Raw genomic sequence first — 27,837 nt, forward strand, 5'->3', positions numbered from 1 at the left:
AGGCAAGCAGGCAGTCTCTACAGAGGCTGGAGCAGAAGACCAACAGCTTCAAACAACATTATATAGGGCTGGCATGAAGCATGTCTCACCCTGATAGATGAAAACACTGGCCCCTCAGACACTGCCTCTATATGGACATGATGAAACATGAGCAGGGCAGTCCTTCTGTTTCAAAGCCCACTGCTCTTCACTTGAATATTGCTTCAACACCTCTCGGGATGGAAGACAGACTTAACTTTTATAGGAATTAGGTAACGGTTCGCTTTTGTGTCCTGATCCATGCAAAACAAAACAGTCGGTTTCTGAGAGGAAGATACATTTTCTTTGGCAGCTATCCTGTTAGATTATCTGTTATGAAATCAGTCCAGAGTAAATCTGCTTTAGAGGAAACATGTGAATCCAGGTAACAGGAATAGTTGCAGCCACAAAACGAGCAAGAAAACAAATCATGCATGCGACGAACCATAAGTAGTACGTTTTATGTCGTGTTTCATTTTTAATGTTTAAGCAAACAAGTACTACAAATAGCAGTCCTGCTTGGATTAATGCTCACGCACACACACACATACACACACACACATACACACACACACACACACACACGCGCACACACACACACACACAAACAGCCTGGATGCTTTTGTGCTTTAACTTATCCCTGTAGCCAGTGGGAATCCAGGAAGTGTATTCAATGACACTGCTACTTTCTCAGAAAGCTGCACCTTTTCCAGATTCCGTCACCATCGTTTGTTTTGAAGCTGACGAGTTCAATGTTGGGCAGAAATGTTAATGGAACAGAAAAACAATGTAGGTGTTGTTTCAGGGCTGCCAGACCAGTATGAAATTATCCATGGACTAATGCATGATCAGACCAGAGGCACTTGCATTTAAGTGGATGCAGCCTGTGGTACTGTAGACTGTAGCCATGGAGACAGCAGCTTTAACCCTGTGTTTTGAAGTGGCCAAGGATGTACAATTAGGCAAATTTTAGTATTCATCTCCCAGCTGGCTTTATGTATTTCAGATGGGTTCAAACCACTTCTTATATCTTATATCTTTCTATTTAGAAAATCAACACTATGGATTCCTGAAAGGAGATGAGAGTTAAGAAAGAATGGGGGAAAAGCAGTACTGAAAGAAAAGAAGAGCCAGAGAGAAATGCAGCAAGAGAGGCAGAGCAACATTTATTGAGTGTGTCCAACTGAGTGCTAGCCTAGTTTGACTGTAGACGGAGAGAAATGTTTGCAACAGAGGGGGCTCTGTATAGTCCACGGGTCTGTGGAGATTTGCTTACAGAGAGATGCACAGAGAGATGGTGGAGGTAAGATGGCTCAGAGGATTCAGGCTCCGCTGAACGCAGGCTTATGTCTAATAATCAGCAGGGAGGGACTCAGCATGGTCCCGCAGAAAAAGAGACAGGGGGAGTGTGATACAGAGAGACAGAAAAAACAGAGCAGAGGAAAGATTGAAGGCGAGGAAGAAGCAAGTGCAAGAATCTGGGAGTTGTGGGAGAGGAAAAAAAAAAGAGAAAGACATGTCCCTGTGGCCACGTTATTCCTCTCTTGCGATGGCTTTTATGTGTATGAGGAGAATTTTGCTGTTTTACATATTTCCACCCCTATTAGCTCTTAGAGTCATGTGGAATATTGTTAAGAGAACAAATCACTGACCTATGAAATGAGACACGGCCAATCCAAACTTTCAAGGTCATTGACAGTCGCATTAACACGGGTGTCATCCTTGTTAATTTTTTTTTTAATTTGGATGACATTGTTAAGGTTGTAGTGGGTTTTGCAGGATGCACTTTACAGTCGCATTTATCTCTGGGCCAGACTGATAAAAAGTCACCGCTGATGCTTCAGTGATTTTGGCCAGCTGTTCCAGATTACAAAGTACAGTCATTTGTGGTGCTTACTGGCATCATCACCAACAGAACATCCTTGTCCATTAACACGGACTGAACACTCACACATGCCCCGTAGTTGCCATGTAATACATCAGCAGCGATCCAAAGCTCAGCCGCGTCATGTTACTCTCTCTCCAGTGATGCAGTGTTGGCTCGTTAATATCAGCATTTCATCCATATTGCTGTTGTCAAAACATGGCCTAAACTTGTGTGGGTTTGAGCCTGTGAGTATATTTGAGTGTGAGTGTGGATTGTGGCTTTCTAACCTATGCAGTGGTCGTCATACCCCCAAGGTCAAGCTTCTTTTTTTTCCTATCAGCGGTGAATTATCTCTACAAGCCACTCCACCAATCCAGGGCCTGAACCGCATGCCCATTTAACGGGTGTCTAGTGAGGGGGCAGCGCGGTCGAGGTCGGCAAACCGCAGCACCGAGGCGGCTGCAGAGCGACGCGACAGCATTTTAGCAGGAACCCAATGAGTGATTACCTCGGAGCTCCAGTCATAATTCAGCGTGACCTCAATCTGCCAGCAACGCTATGGTTTGATGGATCTGCTCACAGTTTGGGTGTCGGGTTCTCGCATGTCAAACACAGGCGGATCATTTCAGGGCTATCTGTTGCTTTTGCAAAGTAAAATATAGAGATATGAATGTGACACGCATGTTAAGGGCGTTGCATCACGCTCTTTCCCGTTTAATTCGTCAGGAAGTTGAGAGAGGAATCGTTCACTAAGTAGACGTCAGAGAAGATACTGAAGACAAAACTATGTCACAAATGGTTAACCCCCATCATGATGAGGCCTGTCGTCTGTTGGTCTATTCATCATCTCTGCATCTTATCAATCAAAGTCAGCACAAATACACACACACACGCACTCACAGACACACACATGCACCTCCCAGTGTGTATAATTAGTGGATTCCCTCAGTGGGTGATGGAGCCTCTGCTCTTCTCTCTCTCTGACCTTCCCCAGTGAGCTTCCTACCACAGTGGGGCTCATCACACACGGCTCTAATACATATTTATCGGTCCAGTGACAGCCCGTGTGCATTGGATTTATATGTTTCTCGACAAACAACAGTAAAGCCTCACTCACTCTTTCTCGCTTTCATCAACCAAAGCAGGAGATAAATCTAGTAGCATCAACCTGGCTGCAGCCTCCTCAGCAGTTGGCCATCTGTGGGTTTGGGTGCAGACAGACAGGGGACCAAGCCTAGTTGCAATCAAGCAGCTCTCCTCAATTACGGCAAACGGATTTGATATACAGTATGTATGTCTGTCAAATCGCCTTGGCAATCACAGGAGCTGCTCTGCTGGCAAACGTTTTTCCTACAGCAACTTCTGATCAAAGGCGTTTAGAAAGTGGCTATGGCGTGGCTGGCGGCATTGGGATTCAGGACAGACTCCCTGCACCATGACTGGCTCTGTTTGCACAGCGCAATCTGAGTTGAGATGTGAAGAGAGGCAATACCACTAAAGAGTGAGGGGAGGGGAGAGGGAGGGGAGAGGAGGAGGAGAAGGGAGGGATGGCAGGATTAAGCCTCAGCGCCCCCCCCCCCCCTCTGCCTCCGAGCAGCCATCTTTCATCTTGCGGCTGCCCCTCTAATGCTTTCAAGTGGTTGAAACCCTCGACATCTGCTTCCGCTCCCTGGGACACAGCACAGGCCACCGTCCTGCAGAGACGCACAACTGCAGGACAGCTCCAAGGGCAGCGTCGAAGCAAGGCCACGGAGAGCTGATGGTCTCGACCACGTAGAATGAGACATAAGATGCAGAAAAACAAACATTTCTGTGGCTGAGGTTAAATCAAAAACTTATATTCAGACATGCATTCCAATCTCCGCTGCCAACAGCAGCATTCAGGCCCAAAATCATTGTTCAAATTGTGGCTTATACTAGTAAACACACTCACCACAGAAACATTTCACAGTTCACTTACCCAGACACATTAATTCTACTTACTACTTGCGAACAAATAAATGTAAATAGCTCTGTAAATAAACACTTCATCTTCGCCAAGAAGAAATAAGCCCCCCGCCGCCTCTGATTAAGACTACCAAAGTGATATATCTGGCACTTAAGTCTGCTGTTTACCTCATAAACACAAAGACTTCAGCACAGCCACCCACACTGACGCTGAAGTATCACACACTGAGTCTGCGTGCCTGTATATTTCTCTGCTAGTCTTTGTGGCTTAAATGAGGAATCGTCTAATGACGTTTTTTTGCGCGTGCCATTTTGGGAGCGTTTTCATCCGCTGTGGCTTTCAATATCACAAGTTCAGTGGTATGCCTCGAAACTGCCATGGGTAATACAGCAGCATGGTCAAGTGGTAGAAGCTTCGCTTGTGATTTTCTCCGAGATTGGTAGAACAGCAATGCGATTTCAAAAACCATATCAGGAGGACAGATGAGTGGTGCTGTCAAGACAGAGACTGCGAGGCGTTGGCGATGATGGGAGGGAGGCCCGCCTGAGACAGAGAGGATGTCATGTCACCTTCACTCTTCCATCTGTAAGGAGAAATTTTTCAAAGGGGACGCAATTCAATTATTTCTGAGGAAATTATGTTTGTTATTTGGAATCTGCTCCTTGTGGTGAAAAGTCATTTTAGATTTCCTTCATATTGCACTGCAACTAAAATGTAATTTAATTTGCGAGAGCACCCCACGAGACTGTAGATTTGTTCGCCTTGGTTTCTGAACCCCCTCCACCCCCTTAAAAGCCCACACTCGCGCACAAACACCTAACTCCTATGTAGATTCACATAATAGATGGTCTGTTGACTCTTAGTGCACAATCTATTTCTGTATATTACAAGCAGGAGACCATGGTGTTCTTGTTCAGCTTGGTCTTCTTTCATTGTGTGCCACCATGTTGCATTGTATTGCCGGGTGAATCTGTGCAGCTCCATTCCTTCTGCAAATGTAGGGAGTAGGAGGCTAGATTTATTTATAGCAATCCACCCACAAACTCCTGTAGAATTTAGTGATCTTTCAGGTGAAAAAAATGACTTTTAACTTACGCAAGGCATAACTGATGCAGAGGTGCTGTGTGTGTGAGTGTGTAATGACTGCAAAAAGGAGCATCTGTGTCTATAATTGCAGTGTTTGAGGTTCATCCAATTTAAGCTACCTTGAAAAGTACATTAACAGAGGGAAGGCATGTGCACAGGGTTCATATATTCAAGAACACTTAAATTGGACTCTTTCTGCATTTCATACAAGGAATGGAATTAATTTTAGGTAAGGCATAGTCTGGTTTGCCAGTTTTGATGCATCCTCTATTTGCAACAAAGTCTATAGAGCCATGGTGGCAGCATCTGCTCCTGACAAACATAGAGATTATTACAAAGAGAGCATATAGAGATGGATGGAAGAGGAGAAGATGACAGACAGATTGCTGATTCCCTCCTCTGTCTGCGAGCTGTCTGTGAGACCAGGCCATCTGCACATTCATTATCACAGCCATGATTCCATTATTGTTCTGTGTGGCAACAAGGACTTGTTCTGTCTGGCCTTTGTTATTCTTATTAACTGTGTAGCTGACAGCCTCCTTTTGATCATGGCAGCAACAAAATTAAAAACTATCATGTAGTATAGCACGTAACTGAATTATCCTCCGGAATAGTGACACACTAAACATCATTGTGTCTCTTCTTCCTGTGTCCTTGTGCAGGTCTGTTCCACAGAGCCATCATTCAGAGCGGGTCAGCCCTCTCCAGCTGGGCGGTGAACTACCAGCCAGTTAAGTATACGCGTCTCCTGGCCGAGAAGGTGGGCTGTAATGTCCTGGACACCTTGGACATGGTGGACTGTCTGAGGAAGAAGAGCTCCAGGGAGTTGGTGGAGCAGGACATACAACCAGCAAGGTACCACGTGGCCTTTGGACCTGTAATCGATGGTGATGTCATCCCTGACGACCCCGAGATCCTGATGGAGCAGGGCGAGTTCCTTAACTACGACATCATGCTGGGGGTCAACCAGGGCGAGGGGCTGCGGTTTGTGGAGAACGTGGTGGATTCAGAGGACGGCGTGTCTGGGAATGACTTTGACTTCTCCGTGTCGGACTTTGTTGACAGTCTGTACGGGTACCCTGAGGGCAAGGACACACTGAGGGAGACCATTAAGTTCATGTACACAGACTGGGCAGACAGAGACAACCCAGAGACCAGGCGCAAGACACTGGTGGCTCTGTTCACTGACCACCAGTGGGTGGAGCCATCGGTGGTGACGGCTGATCTCCACGCCCGCTACGGCTCACCCACCTACTTCTACGCCTTCTACCACCACTGCCAGAGCCTGATGAAGCCAGCCTGGTCAGATGCCGCTCACGGGGATGAGGTGCCCTATGTTTTTGGAATTCCTATGATCGGGCCCACTGACCTTTTCCCCTGTAACTTCTCAAAGAACGATGTCATGCTCAGTGCTGTGGTCATGACCTACTGGACCAACTTTGCCAAGACTGGGTGAGTGAAATGTATTTTTCACCAGTTATCCCAATTAGGGATGGGTATTGATAGGATTGAATTGGTACTGGTACCAATATCGATACTGCCTACCTCACACATGGTTGGTACAGAAAAAACAACAAACCATCATCATGTGTTGAGAGCCGTGACTTGTCGCGTTAGCTGTATTTTCTTTCTCTTTGCTACAGTTAGCCCACTCTTTGGAGCATTTTATCTGTCTGCCTTACAGTCCTAAGAATGTAAACACAACCATGATGTAGTCGCTCAACGCAATTAGTAAAACCAGTGATCACACAATTACAAACGTGTTAGTAGTAGAAAGTCACAGAGATAAATCCTATATCAGTCTTATTAAAAGGACTTCTTTGCTAGAGAAAAGAAGCCGCAGGAAAAAGGAAGCTCTACAATGGATAGCATCTAGAAAAGGCATTTTTCAACACAGACATTTTTTTCAGAGGTGTTTTTTGCCTGGACTTCCTGGGTCCCAGTCTGAAAACCTGAGACATATTGAATCTGAGGAAGATTAAATGTTCCTCCAGAATGTGTGCTGTGCTATTTGTGCTTGGCTGACTGTTTGGGTTGAGTATGTGTGCATGGCTGCCTGCCTCTCTGTATACTTTCTGTGTGCTTGTGTGTGTGGTGTGTGTGTGTGTTTGGCTGGAAATACTATCTATGCTCTATTATACCGAGGCCCAAAAGACACAGAGACTTATCAGGGAGACATATCAAACTCTTGCCCTCAGCTGTATCGATTCCCTCAGCGTGGACCCAGTCGATCACTCGTGCCCTGGGTGACTCCTGCTCCCCACAACTCTCAATTTCACCCCCACCCATCACAAAGCATGGCCATTTTATATGACTACTAGTAATCCTTTCTAACAACCGAAATTTAATTTGACAATCCCTGTTACTAGCGAGGTATTGATCCCATCCTGAATGGCACGCAGTCTGAAATCTTGCTCTGTTTTCATCTGCCTCTATATCATCTGCTGTCCAATCAGGTGGCATTTACATCCAGTCGTCTGGCTGATAGGCTGAGCCCCGGGCGGCCGGCGCTGCTAGATCCTTGAACTGCTAATGGCTGCTAGTGCAGATGGACTGATCTCGGCTGTTTTGGCTCCTCAAAAAAAGCACTGAGGTCTGTCAGTGATGCTCGGACTAAACAGCTGTCTCCTCTGCCTGGCAGCCATCTTGTGTCCACATATACAAAGCTGCAATTTGTAGATGGAATTTCTTACTTGTCCTTTCAAGGATATTATCTGCTGTTATAAGAAGACAGGGTGTGTTAAATTTGAATGAGAAAAGTTTAAGGCCTCAAGTTAAAAATGCACGGTGCGCTGTGTGTACTGAATCACTTGGATCTTGTCAGTGAAATTAATTCTGATGAAGGATGACAGCCTGCCTATCTTACCTACAACCACTTGGATTCAACACGGTGCCATGGGCCGGCCTTCACTCTAACCTGACCTTCACCCTAGCATGTAGCAGAAGTCGAAACAACAAATTGCACTTTACCTCTAACCCTATGTCAGTTTTGTAGATTTCCGCGTCCCTGATTGATTGAGACTAGGAGCAGAGTGGTGGGAGAGTAAACTGGTTCTACATCCGTGCTCACCACTTTACGGGTAGTATCCACCCTATGGTGTGTCGCCTTGGCGTAACTCCAGACTGGGGGATTACATGCAGACCACAATTAGGCACTCAGATGGTAAAAAGCTTGGGATTAGATGCCAGGATAATAGAAAACTCAGTGTGCTGCTCCAAAGGGTAATTTTATTCCAGCGCAAGTGTGGGGGGGGGTGAGATATTTCCCATAGTTTCTGAAGTTCATCCTCCTCATTTAAACCACACTAGGGGATATAGATCTCTCCTCCAACACCACCCAACCCAATCTGGCTTTAGAGGACATCCTTTTAATTAAGATGCAGTTGAACTCCCTTTGCCTCAGCAGCCCGTCCAACAGCCATCTTCCCTATATCTGTAAAGCAGCTCTCGCTCCCCTTCCAGATGTTCGTAATGAACTGACCCAGATTGCACTTCCTGCCCCCTCTCTAAATCGGCTGTAGAAACATGTGTGACACGATGTTGAGACACTTGGGCTGTATGTCAACAGTGTGTATCATAGCAGCGTTCCCCCCAAAGCTCTTCCTGTCCCTGGCTCTCATGTGTCATCTTTACAGGGCAAATCCCTGCCCATGCGCTTTTTTTTTTTCGTCCATCAGTGTCAGTGAAGCATAAAAGCATACAGAGAGTGCACGCTGTCAAATCTTCTTAGTGTGTGTGCGCATGTGTGTGAGTGCGATTGTGAGAGTGTGTGTTTACACTATGAGGCTGTTCTTTCCTGAGAGTTAGGGATGTTTCAGAAGCCAGGGATTTAGTCAGCTCAGAGTTATTTTTCTGGCTGCAACATTTGTTTTACTATTGACAGGCTAAAATTGCCTGCGCTTTGTTGCCACAACAACTTCTTCTGAACAGTTTCTCCCAAACTTTTGCCACAAGTCCACGCACTGCGACTTCCGTGGCTTTCTCAAACACAAATGCAAGCGCAGCACAGCGACTATACACAAAAACACTGGCAGAAACACTTCAGAAAAGACAGAATGATGAAAAGCCCAGGAAAGATCAATCATTATATATCATTAGTGCTATAAATACGTTGGTCCATCTTCCCACTTCTTGTTTTTTTTTCCTGCTGGCTGGCACTCATTTCCCCTGTTCTGCGTGTGAGCTGTGCCACATGCTGTGCAGGGCCTTGCTAGGTAGTTAAAGAGCACAGCGCTGTCATGTGTTGAATTTCTTTCCTCATTCTCCTCCACTGCTCCTCCTTTCCCCTCTCTCTCTCATTATTCTGAACAAAAAAAGAAAGTCTACTCATGTTTTACATTCACAACATGAGCTAAAATATGCAGTATTGATTGCTTTGTCTTTAGTGACAACGGCTGCCAACCAAACAAATGTAGATAGAAGTAACTACAGTGTGTCTATAGTGCAGTTTAACAGCCAGCACTTTGATTTACAACCCTGCTAGTTGATTTTCTTTTTGTCTTCCTCCCGCTTGTCAATCGAACACTCTCCTCTATAGGGTTAACAACACGTATACATCAACTGTCTGACCTCATTCACGCACTGCTTCAGTCTTTTTTTTACCCCAGCTGTCTAGTAGTTACATCACTCATCCCTGATCCCCCTTCTTGTCCTTTCTCCGGATTACACCCCCCCCACACACACCCCCACACCCCCACTCGTTCCCTTCAGCTTCCTTCGTTAGGGGCCAACTCAACCTGTACCAGGGGGCCTGTGAATGCTCCTCATTGTGGAACAGCACAGCCCCTGAACAGCCATCTACCTACTCCATTAAATAGGCACTCACTTGATAGGAGATTTGTAGCCAATATCCTGATTTGCATTAGAGAAGGTAAGGAAGTGGTGTGGCTTGTTAAGGGGCCTGGATGCCATTGATCGGTGTCCATGCTGTGTGCTGAATGTAATGAGAGGAGGCCGGCGGGGGAGGAGGAGGAGAGGAAGTGGATCTGCATGTGTACATCCATAAGGAAGTGGTTGTCACATTAAAACTATTATAAATATTAATGTTAGATACTAAAAAAGAGCAATTTATAAGTGGTAGAAAGCTGCTAAAAAAGGAGAAAGGGAAGGTGTTGGGGGAGGGGAAGGTGTTTTGCTTGCTGCCACTCATCCAATCAAACAAATCAATAGCATCCATAATAAGTCCGAGAGCAGTGTCCTCCAACGCTTCTGCACGCCCCAAAGTCACAGCGCCTCGCCCTGCATCACTTAGCCTGCTGAACCGAGGGCTGCCATTAGATATGAACCACGCATCACTCAGCACTCTGCCCCAGCGTGGGACCACATGAAGGGTAAAAGAGCACAGCCTGATAATTTGCCCGCTCAGTGCTGAAGTTGCCCCCATACGCCGCGCCAAGACAAAGTCACAACAGAATTAGATTGAATGTGTTTATTAAAGATTTACGCAGAATGCAGGGGAAGGTGCTGGGAACCTTCTGTTGGAGTTAGAAATTACAATTAGCTGCTTACTTTGTGTTACCTGGTTAAGTAGATAAACAACTGCAGGGGATGAATTTGTTACACCACAGTCACCACAATAACTAAAGAAAAAACCAGGCTTCAACTTTGCATATTTTAGCAGCTTAGCAAAATGAGCATCAGTGCCACTGAATTAATGCGTGTTCCTTGTTTTATATCGAGACGCTATACTCAGCTCAGGATTCAGAGACCTTGAGTGTAGTGAAAATAGATTCTTGTCTTCTGCCTTAGGGCACCTAAACGTGTCTTTTCAGATTTGGTGATGGCTAGGTCTATGATCATTCAAGCGCTTCAAATTACATCAGGATGAAAAGGGGAAGGAGGTACATGGGAAATGAAAAAAAGAAAGAAAATGATATTCATTCTTCCCCCTTATCTACCTTTTACATCAGTGCTTGCAGATAGGGGTTAGAATAGGTAATGAGCTCAGGCCTCGCTCTGTCGCATGTGCAGGTAGAGCTGTGTGTCGTGTCTGTCATCCAGGTGGCGCAGCGTCTCACTGAAGAGTAGCTCTGTCTGTAAACCTGGAGAGGCTCGTCACCGACGCTACACAGCGCGTACTGCTTCGTGAAATGTGACATGTCTTGTGTTCATGTGCTGCACTTGTGTGGCCCCACAGGTCATCACACTATGATGCATCACAAATACAAACACACACACGCACGCACGCATGCACAGACATACAGGTACACAAGCTGACAGACAGGAGATGAAGCACGCACACACACACAAACTCTCAGTCAATCACAGATACAAACACATGGGAGCACTTAAACACGCATGGCAGGCCAAGGTTAGCCTTGGTCAGCAGGTCATCATGAGTGGGAGGGGCCGGCGGACTGAGGAGGAGATGAAGGCGATAGTTTATAGTACCACAGCCATATGAACACATCAGAGGAAATCTGAAAGGCCATTAAAACGCCTGCTTTTATGGGTGTAATAATCCCTCTCCTCTGCCTGGGAGTCCAGCCACAGCTCCAATGACCATCCGGATTAAGTGGGAGGCCTGACAGGAGGCAGGCTATCAGCTAATGCAAGGGAGCTCTGAGAGCCCAACAGGACCACAAACATCACATTATGCCAGGGCTGTTCATACAAGTCACAATGAGGCGTTTACTATAGAGCTGAGCACATACAGCGAGCTCGGGAAGTGTTTGGACAACGACAAACTGTTTTATCACCGGACTGTTTGACTATTTGAATGTGAAATGATACAATGACCAAGAGGTTCGAGTGTCAGCTTTAATTTGAGGCTATTCAGGCACATCAAATGAACAGGAGAAGCAATACAGCCTTTTTTTACTTTACATCTCAGCTTGCCAGAAGTATTTTGACAGGTTAATTTCATGTTCAATGAGTGTTTTCATTTCTTATCTCTAATGGAAATTCTTTACTGTGCAGCGACTTCTAAAAGTCTTCGTCCCATCGAGATCAGTAGACTGTTGAGTTTCTCTTTCCAGCCTACTTAACTGCATTTTGTTCTGTCTGTGTCTCTGAGTTTTCAGCTGTAACTAGTCTCAGCTGACTTCATAGTCATTACATGGTTCCAGATACAAACTCACAACAGCACAGAGCCAAAACAAAATGTCTCTGGTCGCACCCTTGTGGAGCTCTCTGTAGAGATTAAGACATTCAGCACTGTATAGGTAGAACAACTTCAAGCCTTCTTCTTTTGTTTATTATCTACAGAGGATAAACACAATATTATATTGTCATTTTTTGTGTGTCAGATTGTGTCTGCCACTGCAAAGAAAGACTGTGTGCTCTGCTGTTATAAGTTTTTCATGTGATTTTGTTCTCACAAAGGACAAGGGGAAGACAAAATAACACCTGTAAGATATCTATAAGATTTTTAACCAAAAGTGTATGTCATCAGCATCACTCTGGCAGTATTCATCATAGGACTATTGTACTGGATTACATTGTGCTAGGTGTTATCAGGTGAACCACCTGTAATTTCCACTCAGCATTCAGACAGGTTGCCACCTGCAGAAAACTTCAGCAACAATTACAGCACAAAAACTCCATGTGGAAAACACAGCAGCATAGCACTCAGGACGCATTATAAAGTGAATGTGACTGTGTGCCGTCACACAGCATCCATGCACCCCAGTACAAATATAGCAGGGTGATCTAGTAGCCCTCAGCAGGTTGAGCAGCAGAGCTCAGATCACTCCCTCCCTCTACAGCTCAGGGTTTTAAAGCCATCGTGAAGCCCAAAGTTGAGCAGCAGTGGTAGAAATTGTTCAAAGGAATGTACCCTGTTTACTATTGACTTTGCAACAATTACCCAAGCATATGTGTGTGTAATTAGATAAGGCAGCCAGTTGTTCCCTAATGCGGCAAATCAAATTAACTAAAGATGCCACATTGATTTTATTGTGTTCCCTAAATTATTCATCTTCACTTGAACTGAACCAGCCAGCCAGCCACCAAAGAGCTTTTCTAACTCCTCCACACCACCGCTCCCATGGCTCCCCGCACACACTGATTTTTGTTTGTGAGATCTATCCAAGTACCCTTTCAATATTTTTTGTTTGCCATCACAATTCAGCAAGCTGACCCTCCTGAAAAGGGAGCATTTGCAGTGCTATGGAAATGCTCAGGATTCCCATTAACTGTGATTGCTCCGACCTCCCGTCATTGTTGTCATGTGCGTGCATGTATATGTGTGTGAGAAAGAGAGAGGGAAAAAAATTAGCTTGCACGTGTGTGTGACTACTGTGAGAATTCATGCAGCACACAGGCTGCAGACAACCACGTCTCAGGCTGCGGCATTGACGTCCCGGTCTCTGGCATGTTGCGCACGGGGAGATCAATATGACCTTACCTCCACCACCCACTCCTTTGAAACTTAATTACTGATATTCAGCTACAAAGTCATCATAGTCTGGCTGTCAATATTCATTGGGGATCATTACGGGCCTAATAAAAGAGGTTATTTACGGGCTGCTCTGCTGACACCGGCCCAGGTCCAGGGATTCAGCTCCAGCCATCTCAATTTGCTTTACCCCTCGCTCTCTCTCTCTCTCGCTCTCTCTCTCTCTCTCTCTCTCTATCTCTCTCTCTCGTTCTCGCTCTCTCACACTCTCTCTCGCTCTCTCACCTCTCCCAGAAGCACTGACCTGAAAAAGAAAAATTGACAGCAGAGAAACGAACAGGAGAGAGGATGGAGGGTGAATTCTTCTGGCATGGCTTTTAATTCTCTTGGCTGTGTTTGGAGGTTTTTCAGCCCTTGCCAAAAAAACACTGAAGCGGCTATATCCCTAAATTTGAACTTTGCTCGCCACTGACACGGCAATCTGACCCACAAAGGGATATTTCATGACATTTAGAGAAATGTCGCGCAGATCCCTGTCTCCTTGCAACAACACAGTTTTAGCTTCTCTGCTCCAACATCAATTATTGTAGTGTTTTCATGGCCGCAGCTCTATTCTTCAGGAAGTAATTTCATCAGTGCGAAAGCAACAGCATGGACTCCCATTCCTGACATTGTGTGACAACAATGCAACAAGGAGTTGTGTGATTGGGGGATATTGCTATATGTTAACTCAATCAATAAATCAATAGCTTCACTGTAATTAAAATGGTTGACCATCTGGTGTCAAGGTAACGTGTCAAAAACTGAAAAGTGGAACAGTGAACTCTGTAGAGCAAAAGAGGTACTGCATCCTGAAAACATCTCCCTCTCTCATTCTCTCTTTTTCTCGCTCAGTCTCACACACTCTCTCACACATCCCTTTTGTCTCTCACTTTCTGTCTCACACACACCAACATCCTTATATCCAAACACACACACACACACACACAGACAGCTTTGCCGTTTCCTCTTAGTGGCTTGATTAATATGGTCCACTTTACATCAGTACACTGGATGCCAATGCACACTGTGCTGCCTTCCCTGAGCAATTAGCGGAGGGGCTCCACCAGCGTTGGATTATCAACAACAAGATGCCTCCTGACGCGAGCCCTAAAGCCTGCTGACTTATTCATATGTGTTTACTTTAAAAGCCTCTGCCCTGGTTTTTGTGGGTGGGCTGCATCGGAACTGAATTAAGAACAACATCAGGGGAGAGAAGAGAGGGGGGATGAGACAGACAGGCACATTATGTCCACAGAGAGGAGGCTGAGGGACAGGGTCACGCTACATGGAGATCTTGTGGTACAAATGAAAATGTAAGTGGACTGGGAAAATAAATTGGAAGGAGAAATCAGTGTCAGTTGATGCAGCTACAGAAAGCGTAACACATACCACACCTTACACACCTGGATCAATTATTAACTGCAGTCTGTTGGTTGCTGTTGTGGGTTTGTGCTTTCGCTGTTGTGGGTTTCGCAAAGCAAGATCAATAAATTCTCCAGTAGTGGCTGAACCCCTTTCACGTCAAAAAGAAAAGCTGTGACTGATACTGTTATGTTTTCCTTTTAGTATTTTTATGTGCTTCCTATCCCCACATGAATGTGAGAGCATGAATAATTAAAGGTACTGTCAGAATCTCATTTAACACTTTATCACGTCTGTCTTCTTTCTGTCTGTAGGGATCCCAACAAACCGGTTCCTCAAGACACTAAGTTCATCCACACCAAGGCCAACCGCTTTGAAGAGGTGGCCTGGTCCAAGTACAACCCCCAGGACCAACTGTACCTGCATATCGGCCTGAAGCCACGTGTGCGCGACCACTACCGCGCCACCAAAGTGGCCTTCTGGAAGCACCTAGTGCCCCACTTGTACAACCTCCACGACATGTTCCACTACACCTCCACCACCACCAAAGTGCCCCCGCCAGAGACCACCCAGAACACCTTGTCCACCAAGAGGCCCAACGGGAAAACGTCCTGGCCGTTCAACACCAAGCGGCCTCCCATGTCCCCGGCCTACAACAGTGAGGACAAAGACTCATGGAGCGACGACGAGGAGACGGGGCCGCTGGTGGTGGAGAACCCGCGGGATTACTCCACAGAGCTCAGCGTCACTATTGCTGTGGGAGCCTCGCTGCTGTTCCTCAATGTGCTGGCTTTCGCAGCCCTCTACTACCGCAAGGACAAGCGGCGACAGGACTCCGGCCATGGGCAGCCCAGCCCACAGCGCCAGACCACCTCCAACGACATTGGCCACCATGCGCCCGAGGAGGAGATCATGTCGCTGCAGATGAACCAGACGCACCATGAGTGCGAGGCGGGGAACAGCAACGAGGGGGCACTGCGCTTGGCCACGCTGCCCGACTACACACTCACTCTGCGGCGCTCCCCGGACGACATTCCCCTCATGACCCCCAACACCATCACCATGATCCCCAATTCCCTGGTGGGCATGCCCAACCTGCACCCCTACAACACCTTCACAACCGGCTTCAACTCCACCGGTCTGCCACACTCCCACTCAACCACCCGCGTATAGCTTTAAGGAGGCCAGGGGCAGCCGGCGCAGGCGGGGGAGGAGGAGGCAGTGGTGGTGGTGGTGGTGGTGGTGGAGGAGGAGCAGGAGGATGAACGAACGGAGAGGATTGTGTTTTATAAATATCACAGGAAGAGGGAGGGCTGTGAGGGGGAGGGGAGGGGAAGGGCATGAGTCGGATTAAAACGTGAAGAGATTTAACTAGACTTTTACTACGAGGAGAGTTGCTGAGAGCTCTCTGTGGATGTCAAGTTGTGCAGAGCTGCCAAAATCAAACTGCTTCCCTTCTCCTGATCGGGGGAGGGAGTCTTTCTGCAGTGTTCTTTTCTAAAATAATCATTTTAAAAGCCTTTTTAAGCAGACTGAGGAGATATCAACACTTTTTTTCTTGAATTCATAACAAAAACAAAGAGAAGTGCTTTTTATTTCCCATCCCCTGCTCCTGTGGGAGACGCATCTCGAACAATGGCCTCTACGTCAATATTCGCGAAAATGTTTTTAATTGCTTCTTTGTTTTTGTTTTACGTTTCAATGCCTTACAAAGCTTATTCTTTTTTGTCATTATTTCTATTCCCTGAGACTATTCCAAGTGGAGTGTGTTACAAGCCGGTGAGACTCAAAGATGAGAGACTGAATCCAGGATGGGAACCTAGAGGATATGCAGATGTAGAGATTTTAAACCCATTTTGGGCAACTCATGTTTTCTTTCTGTTGCGTACCAACACAACAGCCACACAAATGGTGTTATCTTTTTTTATCTCGTATAGAAATAATTTGTCTGGGACAGCTCTTGCCGGCAGATGAGAAGGCAGAGATAAATACTATGTTACTGTGATTGTTTTGTTAAGAAAAAAGTGCATCTTTTACAGCCAATTTATCTGTTAAGCTATCTGATATTATCTCCACAAAGTGTGCACGTACACATGCTGCTTAGAGCACCTGTGTGTTTGTGTGCATGTGAAAATGATTTCTCGTTCCTTGCGTGCAAGCGCGGCTAAGAGGCTGAGATAAAGGAAGAGACACATTGTCGGAACTTGCAAAAGCAAGAGTGGTGAGTGAGTGAGTCTGTATGTGTGTGAGTGAGAGTGTGTGTGTGTGAGAGTGTGTGTGTGTGTGTATGTGTGTGTGTCCGTGCACCTGTTTTTTTGTTTGTAGGTTGTATAATGTGGTTTTTTGGGGGGGTGGGGGCTGAGTACTTTCTCATGTTGTTGATTTTGGTTCATCACCAGTAGTGTTTCTGCTGCGTCTCTGGGTGTCTGTCTTTGCGAAATAGCACTTTTGTTATTTTCAAAAAGTTATATATGTCTAATTTTGCTTAAAGATTACAAAATAAATCTATTATTTTACGTGTAAGAGAAAAAAAAATAGCTAAAGATTCAAACTGAACTAACTGACATGATTCCATTGACTTTGTAAGAGTTCCTCTTCAAAAGCAGACAGTGGCCTGTTTGCACTGAATAAACCGACGTCAGTGCACACTTGTATTTCTTTGAATATATATATAAATATGGGCATACATACATATATGTATAGGGCTTCTATGGAGATATCACTCCCACTTACAAAACAATTAAAACACTGTTGACTACAAAGCACCAACACAAATAATTTCTGTGTATTGTTGTTGTCATTTGAAACATCCTAAGCCAAGACCGCTGTAGGTGTCTTTGTAAGAGCTCTATATGTATATTTATGTATAAAATATTTAATATTTATTTATGTATACCAGATGCATACATGCTGATTGTGCCATGTGCCAAATTAAAACTGTAAAAAATGAAGAATATAAAGTTTCACAAAACTTTTTTTTCTCACTTGATCAAAGTTCCTTTCCTCCCTTTTTATGACTTTTTATTATTTCCATTTTGAATGAGTTGAAAAAGAAATATTCTTGCAGCAAGTGCAAGTCTCCCCCAGGACTTCCTTTCTATCTCCTCCTCCCTCTCTCCTCTTCTCTCTCACTGAAACCTTTGAGAAAAACAGGCTAACAGCTTGGGGCCTATCTACGTGCATAACTCCAGATTTTACTGTAATTCATGCAAAGTAGTGCTGCAGCAATGGGAGATTGTGAAAAGATTGCCTTGATGTACTCACATTGCATCCTATTATATGTTATTCTCGGGGAGAACGCTGGAGTTATTGATTCTGCGAGTAAAACTGACAATTTTCATTAAGTACCTTGGCGTAGCACAGATTGTCTCCCGCGTTACAGCAAAGTGCAGTAATGCAACCTGACCAGTGATCCTAGATCAGTGTTGCAATTCGTAGGTGCTTCATGCACATGAACCTCAACATTTTTATGAAGTATTCCATTAAAACTTCCCCTGGTATTTAATGATTGGAGACGCAGCAGAGCGAGAAGCACAGTCTGGTCAGCTCATCACCGATCCTGCCAGTAGCAGAAAGAGAGAAGGGGTTATTTGAGGGAAATTGCTTGGAGACTGATCTATATGAGTCATCTTGTTTTTGCTCATCCTGCCTTATATGGGGCTCACCTCCTAATCAGCCACCGTCTTCGCCTGAGCCGCAGCCACTAAGAGAGAAACAAGCAGTGGGTTTCTACCTGGAGCTGTCTCACACATACAGAGACATTTAATAATGTCTCTGTGCTTGTGCTTATGTAAGGAGTAGATGATGCAAATAGTCAAACTTGTTTTAGTAGCAATAACGTCAGCGGTGCTTTGTTTTCTGGCATTAAATTAACACATATTATGGTATGGTATGGTCGATGGCATTTGGATGAGCATTTTTTAAATACTCCTGACTGCAAAATGGATGTCAACCTTTCTTATTGGAATATGTCCTTAAAGATTTGATTCACCCAAATTACTTAGAAGTTGATTTAACTTGAGGCATCTTACCATGGTTGTATTTGTCAAAGTTTTGACATATTTGTCTCTTTCTGCTGCCACCCCAATACAATGGAAGGGAATGGAATTTTGTTTGTGGCGCTCACAGCATTGAAATATGTTGCTGTTGAATTCTTCAAAGCTGCTCTAATCAATGTTTTTATACCAACAATGGTTCAAATGACTACTAGTCTGTGAAAAGGGGTTGCTCATAGTGACAAACCGTTATCACCCAACTCTGCAGTCCCCCTCAGCATTTTAGCCTCTCTTAGCTCATTGTTTTGGTTTGTGGCCCGCAACTTTACTTCATGTTTTTTTCCCTTAATCTGTCTCATGGCGCCGTTTCCAAAGGCAGTTCTCAACAAAAAAAACTCTAATCCACTGTATGCTACCTGCCCAACACCAAATGGCAGAGAGATTGAATTAGCGACTAGCTGGCGAACATAGTGAAGCATTTAGCAGCTAAGAGACAAACATTTCAATCAGAAGTTGGTGGAGAGCAAAATAGAGCTAAAAGAGAGTGAAAATTGGACTCCAAATGAATGCTAATGTTGCCCCGTATCTGCTGGATGTGTAAATAAGCTACCATTTGCCATAAAAAATTATAATATGTTCTGTGTGGCCAAAAAACCTGTTTAGATATAATTGTTAATGCTGTTTGCAGCACAAACAATATTTCGTCCACCTTTCCATTCATTATTGATTCATTGTTTGTTATAAGCAAAGGCCATCTGCTGATGAAGGCCAGGAGGTGTGGCTGAAAGCTCACAAAAATGGGTGATTTTTTTTTGTTGGTAATTTGGGTGAACCTTTATCACAGGATATGACTCAAAGTAGACTGTCCCCTCGTCTGATCCGACTGCAGTGGTGGGGAGGTCAGTTTCCATTGGCTCCAACACACACACATACAGTGGCACAGGGCTAAAATTGAGTGATGGAGTTGAGAGTGAACTATCAAAGGGAAGAAATGTCATGGGAGGGCAACTTGTTTTTTGCCATGTAATTTTCCCATATGCCGTTGAAGCAGAGCAGATGTCACTGAGTATTGGCAAGGGTAGACCTGGTGGCTCCGGGGACACGGTTTGGGATACATGGGCCCTGTGAAGAGCCACATAATTAAGTGCCCGGACCAAAGGGGAAGACCATGGAAAGTGCAGTGGTGTGGTGCAGCAAGAGAAAACGGGGTCAAACTCCTTCAGCAATCAGTCACCTGAAGGCTCGATGAAATTAGTCCAAACTTCCTCTGACAAGAATCACCAGCAGTAGAAAAATGGGACAGTTACAAGCGAGACACTTTTCCACAGTCGAGATTTGTTTGCAGTTCAGTGAGTGTGTTTCCAAAGTGACATCATTCAAGTATTGGCTGGAATACCCCGATGGGGTTTGTGACTGCCTCGACAGCAGTGGAGACAAACCCAGCCTAGCAAATGGATGTGCCAAATTACACAGTGCCACCCGCTGGGAGAGAGCCGCAGGTGTGTGTGTGTGTGTGTGTGTGTGTGTGTGGGTGTGTGTGTGTGGGTGGGTGGGTGTCCGTGTGCGCAGTATGTGTAGTGCAGGTATTGAGAATTTTATTTCTACTGCGGTGAACGTGTTGTTACCTATATTTCCCCTCACCCTCATCGCTCTCTTCCTGTGTCTCATTCGTCTTTGCTGTCTTCTTCCTCTTTCATGCTGTTTTTTTTGTAGCCTCCCTCGCACAAAATATAATCTGAGCAGCTCTACCTCTGTCTCACACAGACATGACTTGCTCATTTTCTCTTGATTTTACTTTGTCAGTGCCATAATCTGGACTACTAGCTCATTTACAATCATTTAAGGTCTAATTTTCTTGAGGTACTATGTTTCTCTGCTGACTAAGAAGCCAATTAACATTACTTATTGGTAAGCTGAGTAGAACCAGTCACTGAACCAAAACTCTTGCAGTTTCAATTTAAATAGCCTGTTTTTCTCCAAAGGGAAATCATTCATCTATTATTTCCATGTTTAAAAAAAAGAAAAGAAACCACTCTCTGGACAATTTTCTGTTGTACCCACAGAGCATAGACAAATCACTGGTATATTTTTCAGGTTTTCCTGACAAGGAGCATCATGCACTGAAGCTGTTATGGTGGTATCAAACCCAGATACTGTAACACATTTTTCACCAGAACACAAGAACTGAAATGAACAAAACCAATGGTCTTTGAGCCAAAATACATAATGATAAATCTCTGTTATCTCCGTGTCATTGTACAGATTACTAAAGATGCCCTGTTACTTCTATGTTTATGTCCATAGAATGTATTTATAATCGCGCAAACTGGAGTAATCAAAATAAAATATCTATTCTTTCTGTATCTTATTGTGGTTCTCATGAATATAGAACATGACATCCATTTTCAGTGGGCGTGACAAGACCAAGAACTTTGGTGCTGATAATACTGTTTTGTATATTTTTCATCCTACAAAATGATTATAGAGAGAGCATCTCTGTGAATGCTGTATTTGAGTGCTCTGTTCCTCCAAAAAGAATCACACAGCTTTTGCATTAAAGGATAAGGCCGGCATATTTGATCTTTTTTGTTATTATCAACAAATCTCACAAACAGACCAAAACCAACAATGAATTTATCCTGCTACAAGTGCTGACTGTGAAGCCGCAGCCAGATGTAGCGTATGCCTCTGCGCCATTGAACTCACTGTCATCCAAAAACTATTAAAAACACAGAGAAAAAGAGCCCAACAAGAGCCAGGCTGGTGCATTGGGTGACATATTCTTTAATTACAATGGACACAGGCAGTGCAGCTCTTTCCCTCATAGCTCGTCAAACTAGCAAAGCAAGGAGCCACATCCCCCAGCATGCTCAGCGACGTCTGCCCGACATGGAGCTTCTGTCCAGAGAAAATGCTGCTGCGGAGTTGTTTCAAAATAAACCAGAGTATCACCCAATGGTGTGGCTATTTTATGTGTTTTTAATGGTTTTTGGATGACGATGGTGTCCTGTGCCACAGAGGCGTAAGCTACAAGCTCTGGCTACATAGACAGCTCTTGTTAGCAGGATAAATTCATTGCCATTTTTGGTCTTTTAATGGGATTTGTTAGTAAAAATAAAAAGATAAAATAACCCAAACATGATCCTAAATGCAGCTTTGGGGGCAACAAACTGCAGCATTGGAAGAATAGAACAAGCTCTAGTGTAATGTACTATTCAACAGTAAAAGGAGCTGGTTTGGATTTTATGGAGGTCCAGTAAAGAACAGTAGCAGCCTATAGTTCATCCAGTACAAGCAGTCCCACCTGCCCCCGGCCTAAAGCTGCCTGTCGACTACATAATGATCTGCCCTCTGTAAGATGGATGGCCTGGAGATACCACAGAGGCTGCTGAGACTAAAGCCTGTACGCTCCCAGTGTGTGTGAGGGAAGTAACAACAGCGGGCAACAAGCACATTTTAAGCCTCTACACAGTATCTATCCTGTTTCCTGTCCAGAAAACGCTGTTACCACAAGATGCTGCTTGACGGCTAATTTTTCCTTCTAGTTTGTTCTGATGGCCGGATGGGAGAAGTTTTCATTGCACGACTCACAACTTCCAGGATGTTTCATTTCTTCTGTAACTGCTCTCATTATTCACAGCATTATCTTGCAGATTCAGGGCTATTTTGCAAAGCCATTCCTCGCCAGCTGAGGCCCCGGCCCCGGCGCTATCTCTCAGTTGCATCAGCTGGAGTTCACCATCAGATGGCAGTCCACTAATGCCTTTCTCAGATGTGGGTTACTGGTGGCAGGGGAAGGTTGCGTCAGTGGACCTTTGGTGTCTGAACTCGTCAGCCTGTGCTGCTCCGGTACAGACTACAGAGGACTCCCAGAGGACTTCCCGAAAGTATCTTATCACTTAGATCACATTACAATGACTTTCAGTGGCACCAATTTGATCTTAAGTGCTAATCCAGGCTACCAGGCTTTTCACAGATCTTTCAGATCAAATACACTGTGAGTTTGACTTCAATATCTGAGCTTATTCCAAAAAAAAAAATCTGCACCATTTTTTTTCTGTGAAATACTGGAAACATCCTTTGAAGTTAAGCCTATTTTTGCCCCAAGAGGCAGAGACATTCATTTGTCAGTGATGCCTAAATGTTAGTCCTGTGCAGTGAATTCTCCAATTTTTCTGACAAATTGAATAGATGTTTGCATGGTAATTTTTTTTCCCAAATAGACCCAGATATTGTTAATGCTTAATCATAAAGTTTGATAAACGTCTGACCTCCTAAAACTTTTACAGTCTTTTTAGAGATATGCTTTTGCTGATGGGAATCTAATTTGAATTCCACCATATCTCAAAATACAGGTCCATTTGCCTCCAGTGTTTACACATAGTTGGAAACAAATGCATTTACACATGCCCTGCTTAAGAATAGATTTAAAGTTCCTGTTTTACTGGATATATTATCGGTTGTGGCCTATAGATGTCAGGTAATCTGTTGGAAAGAAGTATCATGTCAGCCACAAAAATGTTTCACACCACTGAAATACATAGAAAATTCAGCAGTAAGGCAGTCTGGGCACCACAGGCAACTCTCAAGTCAACTGTTGGATCTTAAGAATTGCACACATTTGTTTCTATTCGCTCGAGTGAAACTACTAACACACTGGAAACACATTTTCACAGCTGTAAAGATGCACTGAGACCTCTTTGTGTGACTGACAGCTCACTAGCTACATTACAATAAAGAACACAGTTTTTCCTGCCCACTGGGTGGCCCATGGCATTTGCCAAAACTATGTTCACTGTCACTTCCATTCACACGTCCACATCTTCTCACGGCTTGTTTTTCTCTCCCTTTTCTCACTAGTGTTCAATATATAACTATAGCACTTAAATTGGACATTATTTAAATTACAGAGACTCTCCAAAATCCAAGAATGGAGTTATAACTACAGTTGGGCTCTTTGATAAGTTATATGTTTGCTTGAGTTTCAGTAATGAATTCTAGTAAATTGCCTGTCTGAGTTGAAGGAGGAAGGGTGAAGTGGCATCAAGAAATCCCGAGTCAGCAGTGATGTAATGGCTCATTTGAAGTCTGGGGAAGGCTGGATGAGTCACATTCTTTGGGAATTAACTCCTCTGAATGTAATAACACTGGTTTCCTGTCCCATACAATGAGGTCTGTGGGAGTCAGAGAGCAAAACAGGAAATGACATGGCTATAGGTAGAGACTTGGAATGTACGTGACAGCAGCCACGAAACTCCAAATAAGCCTTTAAAATGTTTCCATTGCACTGATGATCTTGTTTTCTCCTGAATGAGTTGAGTATTGCATTGTAGATCTATTTCACTTTGAGCACTTTAAGACAGTTATTAATGTTTTCTGATCGTGTGAAATGCTGGTTGTTTACATCAGTGATTTTTGTAAACACAGCAGAAAAACAGGTCAATATGTTTAATTATGATAAGTTAACAAACACACAAAATGCTTATTTTGCATCATGGCGATAAACTCTTCAATTAGTATACAAATATGCCTCAAATTTAGCCGGTCCAAAACAACACTCTGAGTCTACAGCCATGCCAGCGGCTCTGTGAGGCTGTGCTTAGGCACAGCAGTGCAATGCTGACATGCTGACGTTTAGCATGTATAATGTTTACCATCTTAGTTTTGCACATTAGCTTGCTAACATTTGCTAAATAGCACTACACAAAAGGTATAGCTGAGGCTGATGGGAATGTCATTATTTTTGCTATTTGGTCATAAACATTTGTATTGGACAAACCGAAATTCTGACCTGAGGATGACTCTATATGGCATGTGAGAGGATATCCAAGGTCACTACAATTCATATGTGGAGAACGCAAATGCCTGTTGCAAATTTCATGACAATCCATCTAATAGTCGAGACTTTTCACTCAAAACCACAAAATGCCGACCTTGTGGTGGCACTAGAGGAAAAGTCAGGGGATCACCAAAGTCATTAGGATACATGCTCTGGGACCATGAATGTCTGTACATGGTTTTTGTTGCAAGCCATGGATGGATGGACTGATCGACCAAACAACCAGCTGACAGGCACAGACATCCTATAGACACACGGTGCTAAATTAAAAAAAAAAGCTATATAAGACAGTTGTAGTCAGTCATTATTTCACAATATCAAACTAACTGAAAAACGGTTCTACAGCATTTAAGGCTCACATGAACATCTCACACGACTTTGAAGTGGTGTCATATGAGAGATATTATTTCACAGCACACTACCACCTCCTTTTATGGGTCTAGCTCCTCGTTCTGCCTTTTGTGAGCTTTGCAAGAATAACAAAGCAGTGATCTGAGTCCTTGATCCGGGCTCAGGGACTAGCCTCAGTTACGTAAGACCCCGTCAGAATCTAACAATTCAGTGTCTGTGTGTGTTTTGGATTGGCCTTGTATTACTCATGTTGTGGGGACATAAATCTGTTTACACAGTTACATTGTGGGATCTTGCCTTCCTTTTGGGGACAAAACACAAGTCCCCATGATGTAAAAAAAAAAAATGTAAATTAGGGTGAAGACTTGGTTTAAGGTTAAGGTAAGATTAGGTTTAAGTCAAGGTTAGGGTTAGGCAAGTAGTGGTTATGGTTAGGGTAAGGGTAAGTCTCCAGGAAATGAATGTAAGTCAATGTAATGTCCTCTGAAGAGTTGGAAACACAATTGTTTGTGCTGGTTTGGTCGGGTGTGTGTGTTGGTCGGTCGAGCCAGTTAATTCCTTGGGAGAACATTGTTAGCCTGGACCATTTGGGGAGCTCTCGGGGGAGAGGCGTCGCTCCAGTCTCTCATCAGGCAGATGACAGAAGACTGCGTGCTCTGCATGCTGCACTCATCTCGGCCATGATAGCCTGACTGCACAGGCCATATCTCTGCTTCATTTACTCATTGTCTGATAATAACAAGTGTCTCCTTTCTGCTATACTCAATTACATCTTCATTAGCCTGCTAACCAGCTTAAAACAAACCAACATTGTGTGTAGAGATTTTAAGTCTATGTGACATTTATTACCAAGATGTCTGAGTCTATAGGTGAGGGCCGAAAGGGGTACAACATGATATTTATTATGTCTTCATCTCTCAAGACCATTTACTGTCTCATCATAACATCAATTCATTTTAATTTATCCGCTAATGAAGTCAGTTCATTCATCATTTACTCTGTCTGTTATCTAAACAAGGCGACTGGCTGACATATTGGCCTCTTACTTTGGTGCGCTGCCAATCAAATACCAGTCTCACAGTAATTAGCTAAACAAAGGGGGAGGTGTTCCCATAAGACAAACAGATATATTACATCAGATCCCGTTGAAGAGCAATCTAATAAGAATCATACAGCATAATTAGCTGCCGGTGACTTTTTCGTGTACAATGAAATGACAATGTGGATTAGAGTGGCAATGTCAAGTGCCAGTCGGGATACAGAGCTGCAGATCAGAAACGTATTGTTACAAAACCACCGTGGGACGCAGAAAGAAGAGAATTCCAATCAAATGCCTTTCAGTTTCATCTGTTCTACACCGTCACATTTCCTGCATTGCTGCAATTCCTCGCCTTTGGTCTCTGAAAACAGGATGTGTCCTTCGTTTGTGAGGGAAGTTCCATCATGTCGAAGCCAACTTTGTTTGTTACTATCCTGAACAGCTGTGGCCTCAATCAGTCACCCTCGCCTTTCTCTAAGTGGAACGGACAACACAGGAGGAACAGGTTACTCTACACCACCCATGTGTATTTCTCTATTGTTTGAACACTCTAATGTTCCCCTTTGGTCTCTTTCTGCTCCCGTTATTCTTCTTTGCTTTACAGTAATGTCAAATTTTAAGCTCATTTGCTCTCACTACTATACTCTCCTCTCCCCCTCTCTCCCCAGATCAGCGCCAACTCTCGTCAGCGGGGTTAAATAGTTGGCCAGAGTTCAGAGCAGTGAACTTTCTGAACAAAGTGTCTTTTAATGAGACATAAACAGACAGGGAGCAGTATCTTAAATGTCCAGCCTTCCTTTCTTTGGCCACTGCCACCGACATGATGTCAAGAAAGCAGCTGCAACCCAAGCAGTCTATCCCTAATATATCACCAGCACTGGTGGTATTGGTGACGGCTCGCATCAACCAGCCTTCTGGGGATTTTTAAGGAGAAAACAATGACAATTCAATAAACTGCAGGTCCCTGACATTCCTGTTTCCAAGAGGGCAAAACTTCCCCTTGGCTTTCATCACCCTGAAACCAGATTCTGTGGTTTGTCTGCATGATTACAATAAGCTGTGTAGTTGAATATTTCGGGGATTGTTGACTGTTGGTTGTAGTTCCTCATTCTGCCTCATCCTCAAATCACATCTGGCAGCTCTTCCGCAGACTTAAAATAATTTTGCATACTTCTGCTGAATTATACCGCCGATGTCAGTCAATGTAAAATCACATCTTACAACCACGGTAACCTTGTCTTGTTTCCCTAAGTGATGTTGTTTTGACAACAGGGAGGAGACAACTGTAAAGAGATGACACTCTGCAGACCTATACTACAGTGAAACGACAGCAGAATATGAACACGACCATGATGGAAAAGTCACAGCTAGGAAGCTGCTAAGACGCTCTTTTGCAGACGACTCGAACTAAGACGAACAGTTCCTTTCCTTCAGTTCAAAGCTTGGATTTGATGGTAATAAGTCACAGCAGAGTCTAAATGAACATTGTTTCTCACAGCACAACTGACGCACTTCCTCTTTAAGTGGTCTTCACATGCTGTCTGAGCGAAATTTGTGGGTTTCCTGATTTGATGGCAGAAGTGAAACTCAAAGCATAATCAGAACAGACATACAGGGAGCAAAGGTACAAACTAAGAAGAATGGGTGAAGGGCTCCAGGGACATGTGGTGTGACAGTAGCAACAGTCAATTTAGGGGATAGTGAAGGTGTAGGCACATTGAATATAATTTGTTGTCAGTACTGTCAGGAGTATTTTTTAGAGAAGTGAAAGGCTTTCAACAGTGTGTGTGTGTGTGTGTGTGTGTGTGTGTGTGTGTGTGTGTGTGTAGAGTCAGATGTGGCCAGCAAGGCCAGCAGTTTCTCTGCACTGTATCTGGAACAGGATTAAATGTACTTGTGTATATATCAACAACAAAAATGAAATATAGTCTTAAATTCAATCAAAAGTTTGC

At 44.1% G+C, this 27,837-nt stretch overlaps 1 protein-coding gene across 4 annotated transcripts in view; it reads left to right on the forward strand.

Annotated features, from left to right (window-relative positions):
- Positions 1 to 15,834, forward strand: part of nlgn3a (neuroligin 3a) — an 87,313-nt gene extending 71,479 nt beyond the window's left edge. For all 4 annotated transcript variants that reach the window (XM_070912792.1, XM_070912791.1, XM_070912793.1 and 1 more), the window contains 2 exons: positions 5,582 to 6,371; positions 14,976 to 15,834. In XM_070912792.1, the coding sequence (XP_070768893.1) occupies positions 5,582 to 6,371; positions 14,976 to 15,834 (1,649 nt within the window). The remainder of the gene's footprint in view (positions 1 to 5,581; positions 6,372 to 14,975) is intronic.
- Positions 15,835 to 27,837: the final 12,003 nt, after the last annotated feature.

This window comes from Enoplosus armatus, chromosome 10 (genome assembly GCF_043641665.1).
Source record: "Enoplosus armatus isolate fEnoArm2 chromosome 10, fEnoArm2.hap1, whole genome shotgun sequence".
Lineage (NCBI taxonomy): Eukaryota > Metazoa > Chordata > Actinopteri > Centrarchiformes > Enoplosidae > Enoplosus > Enoplosus armatus.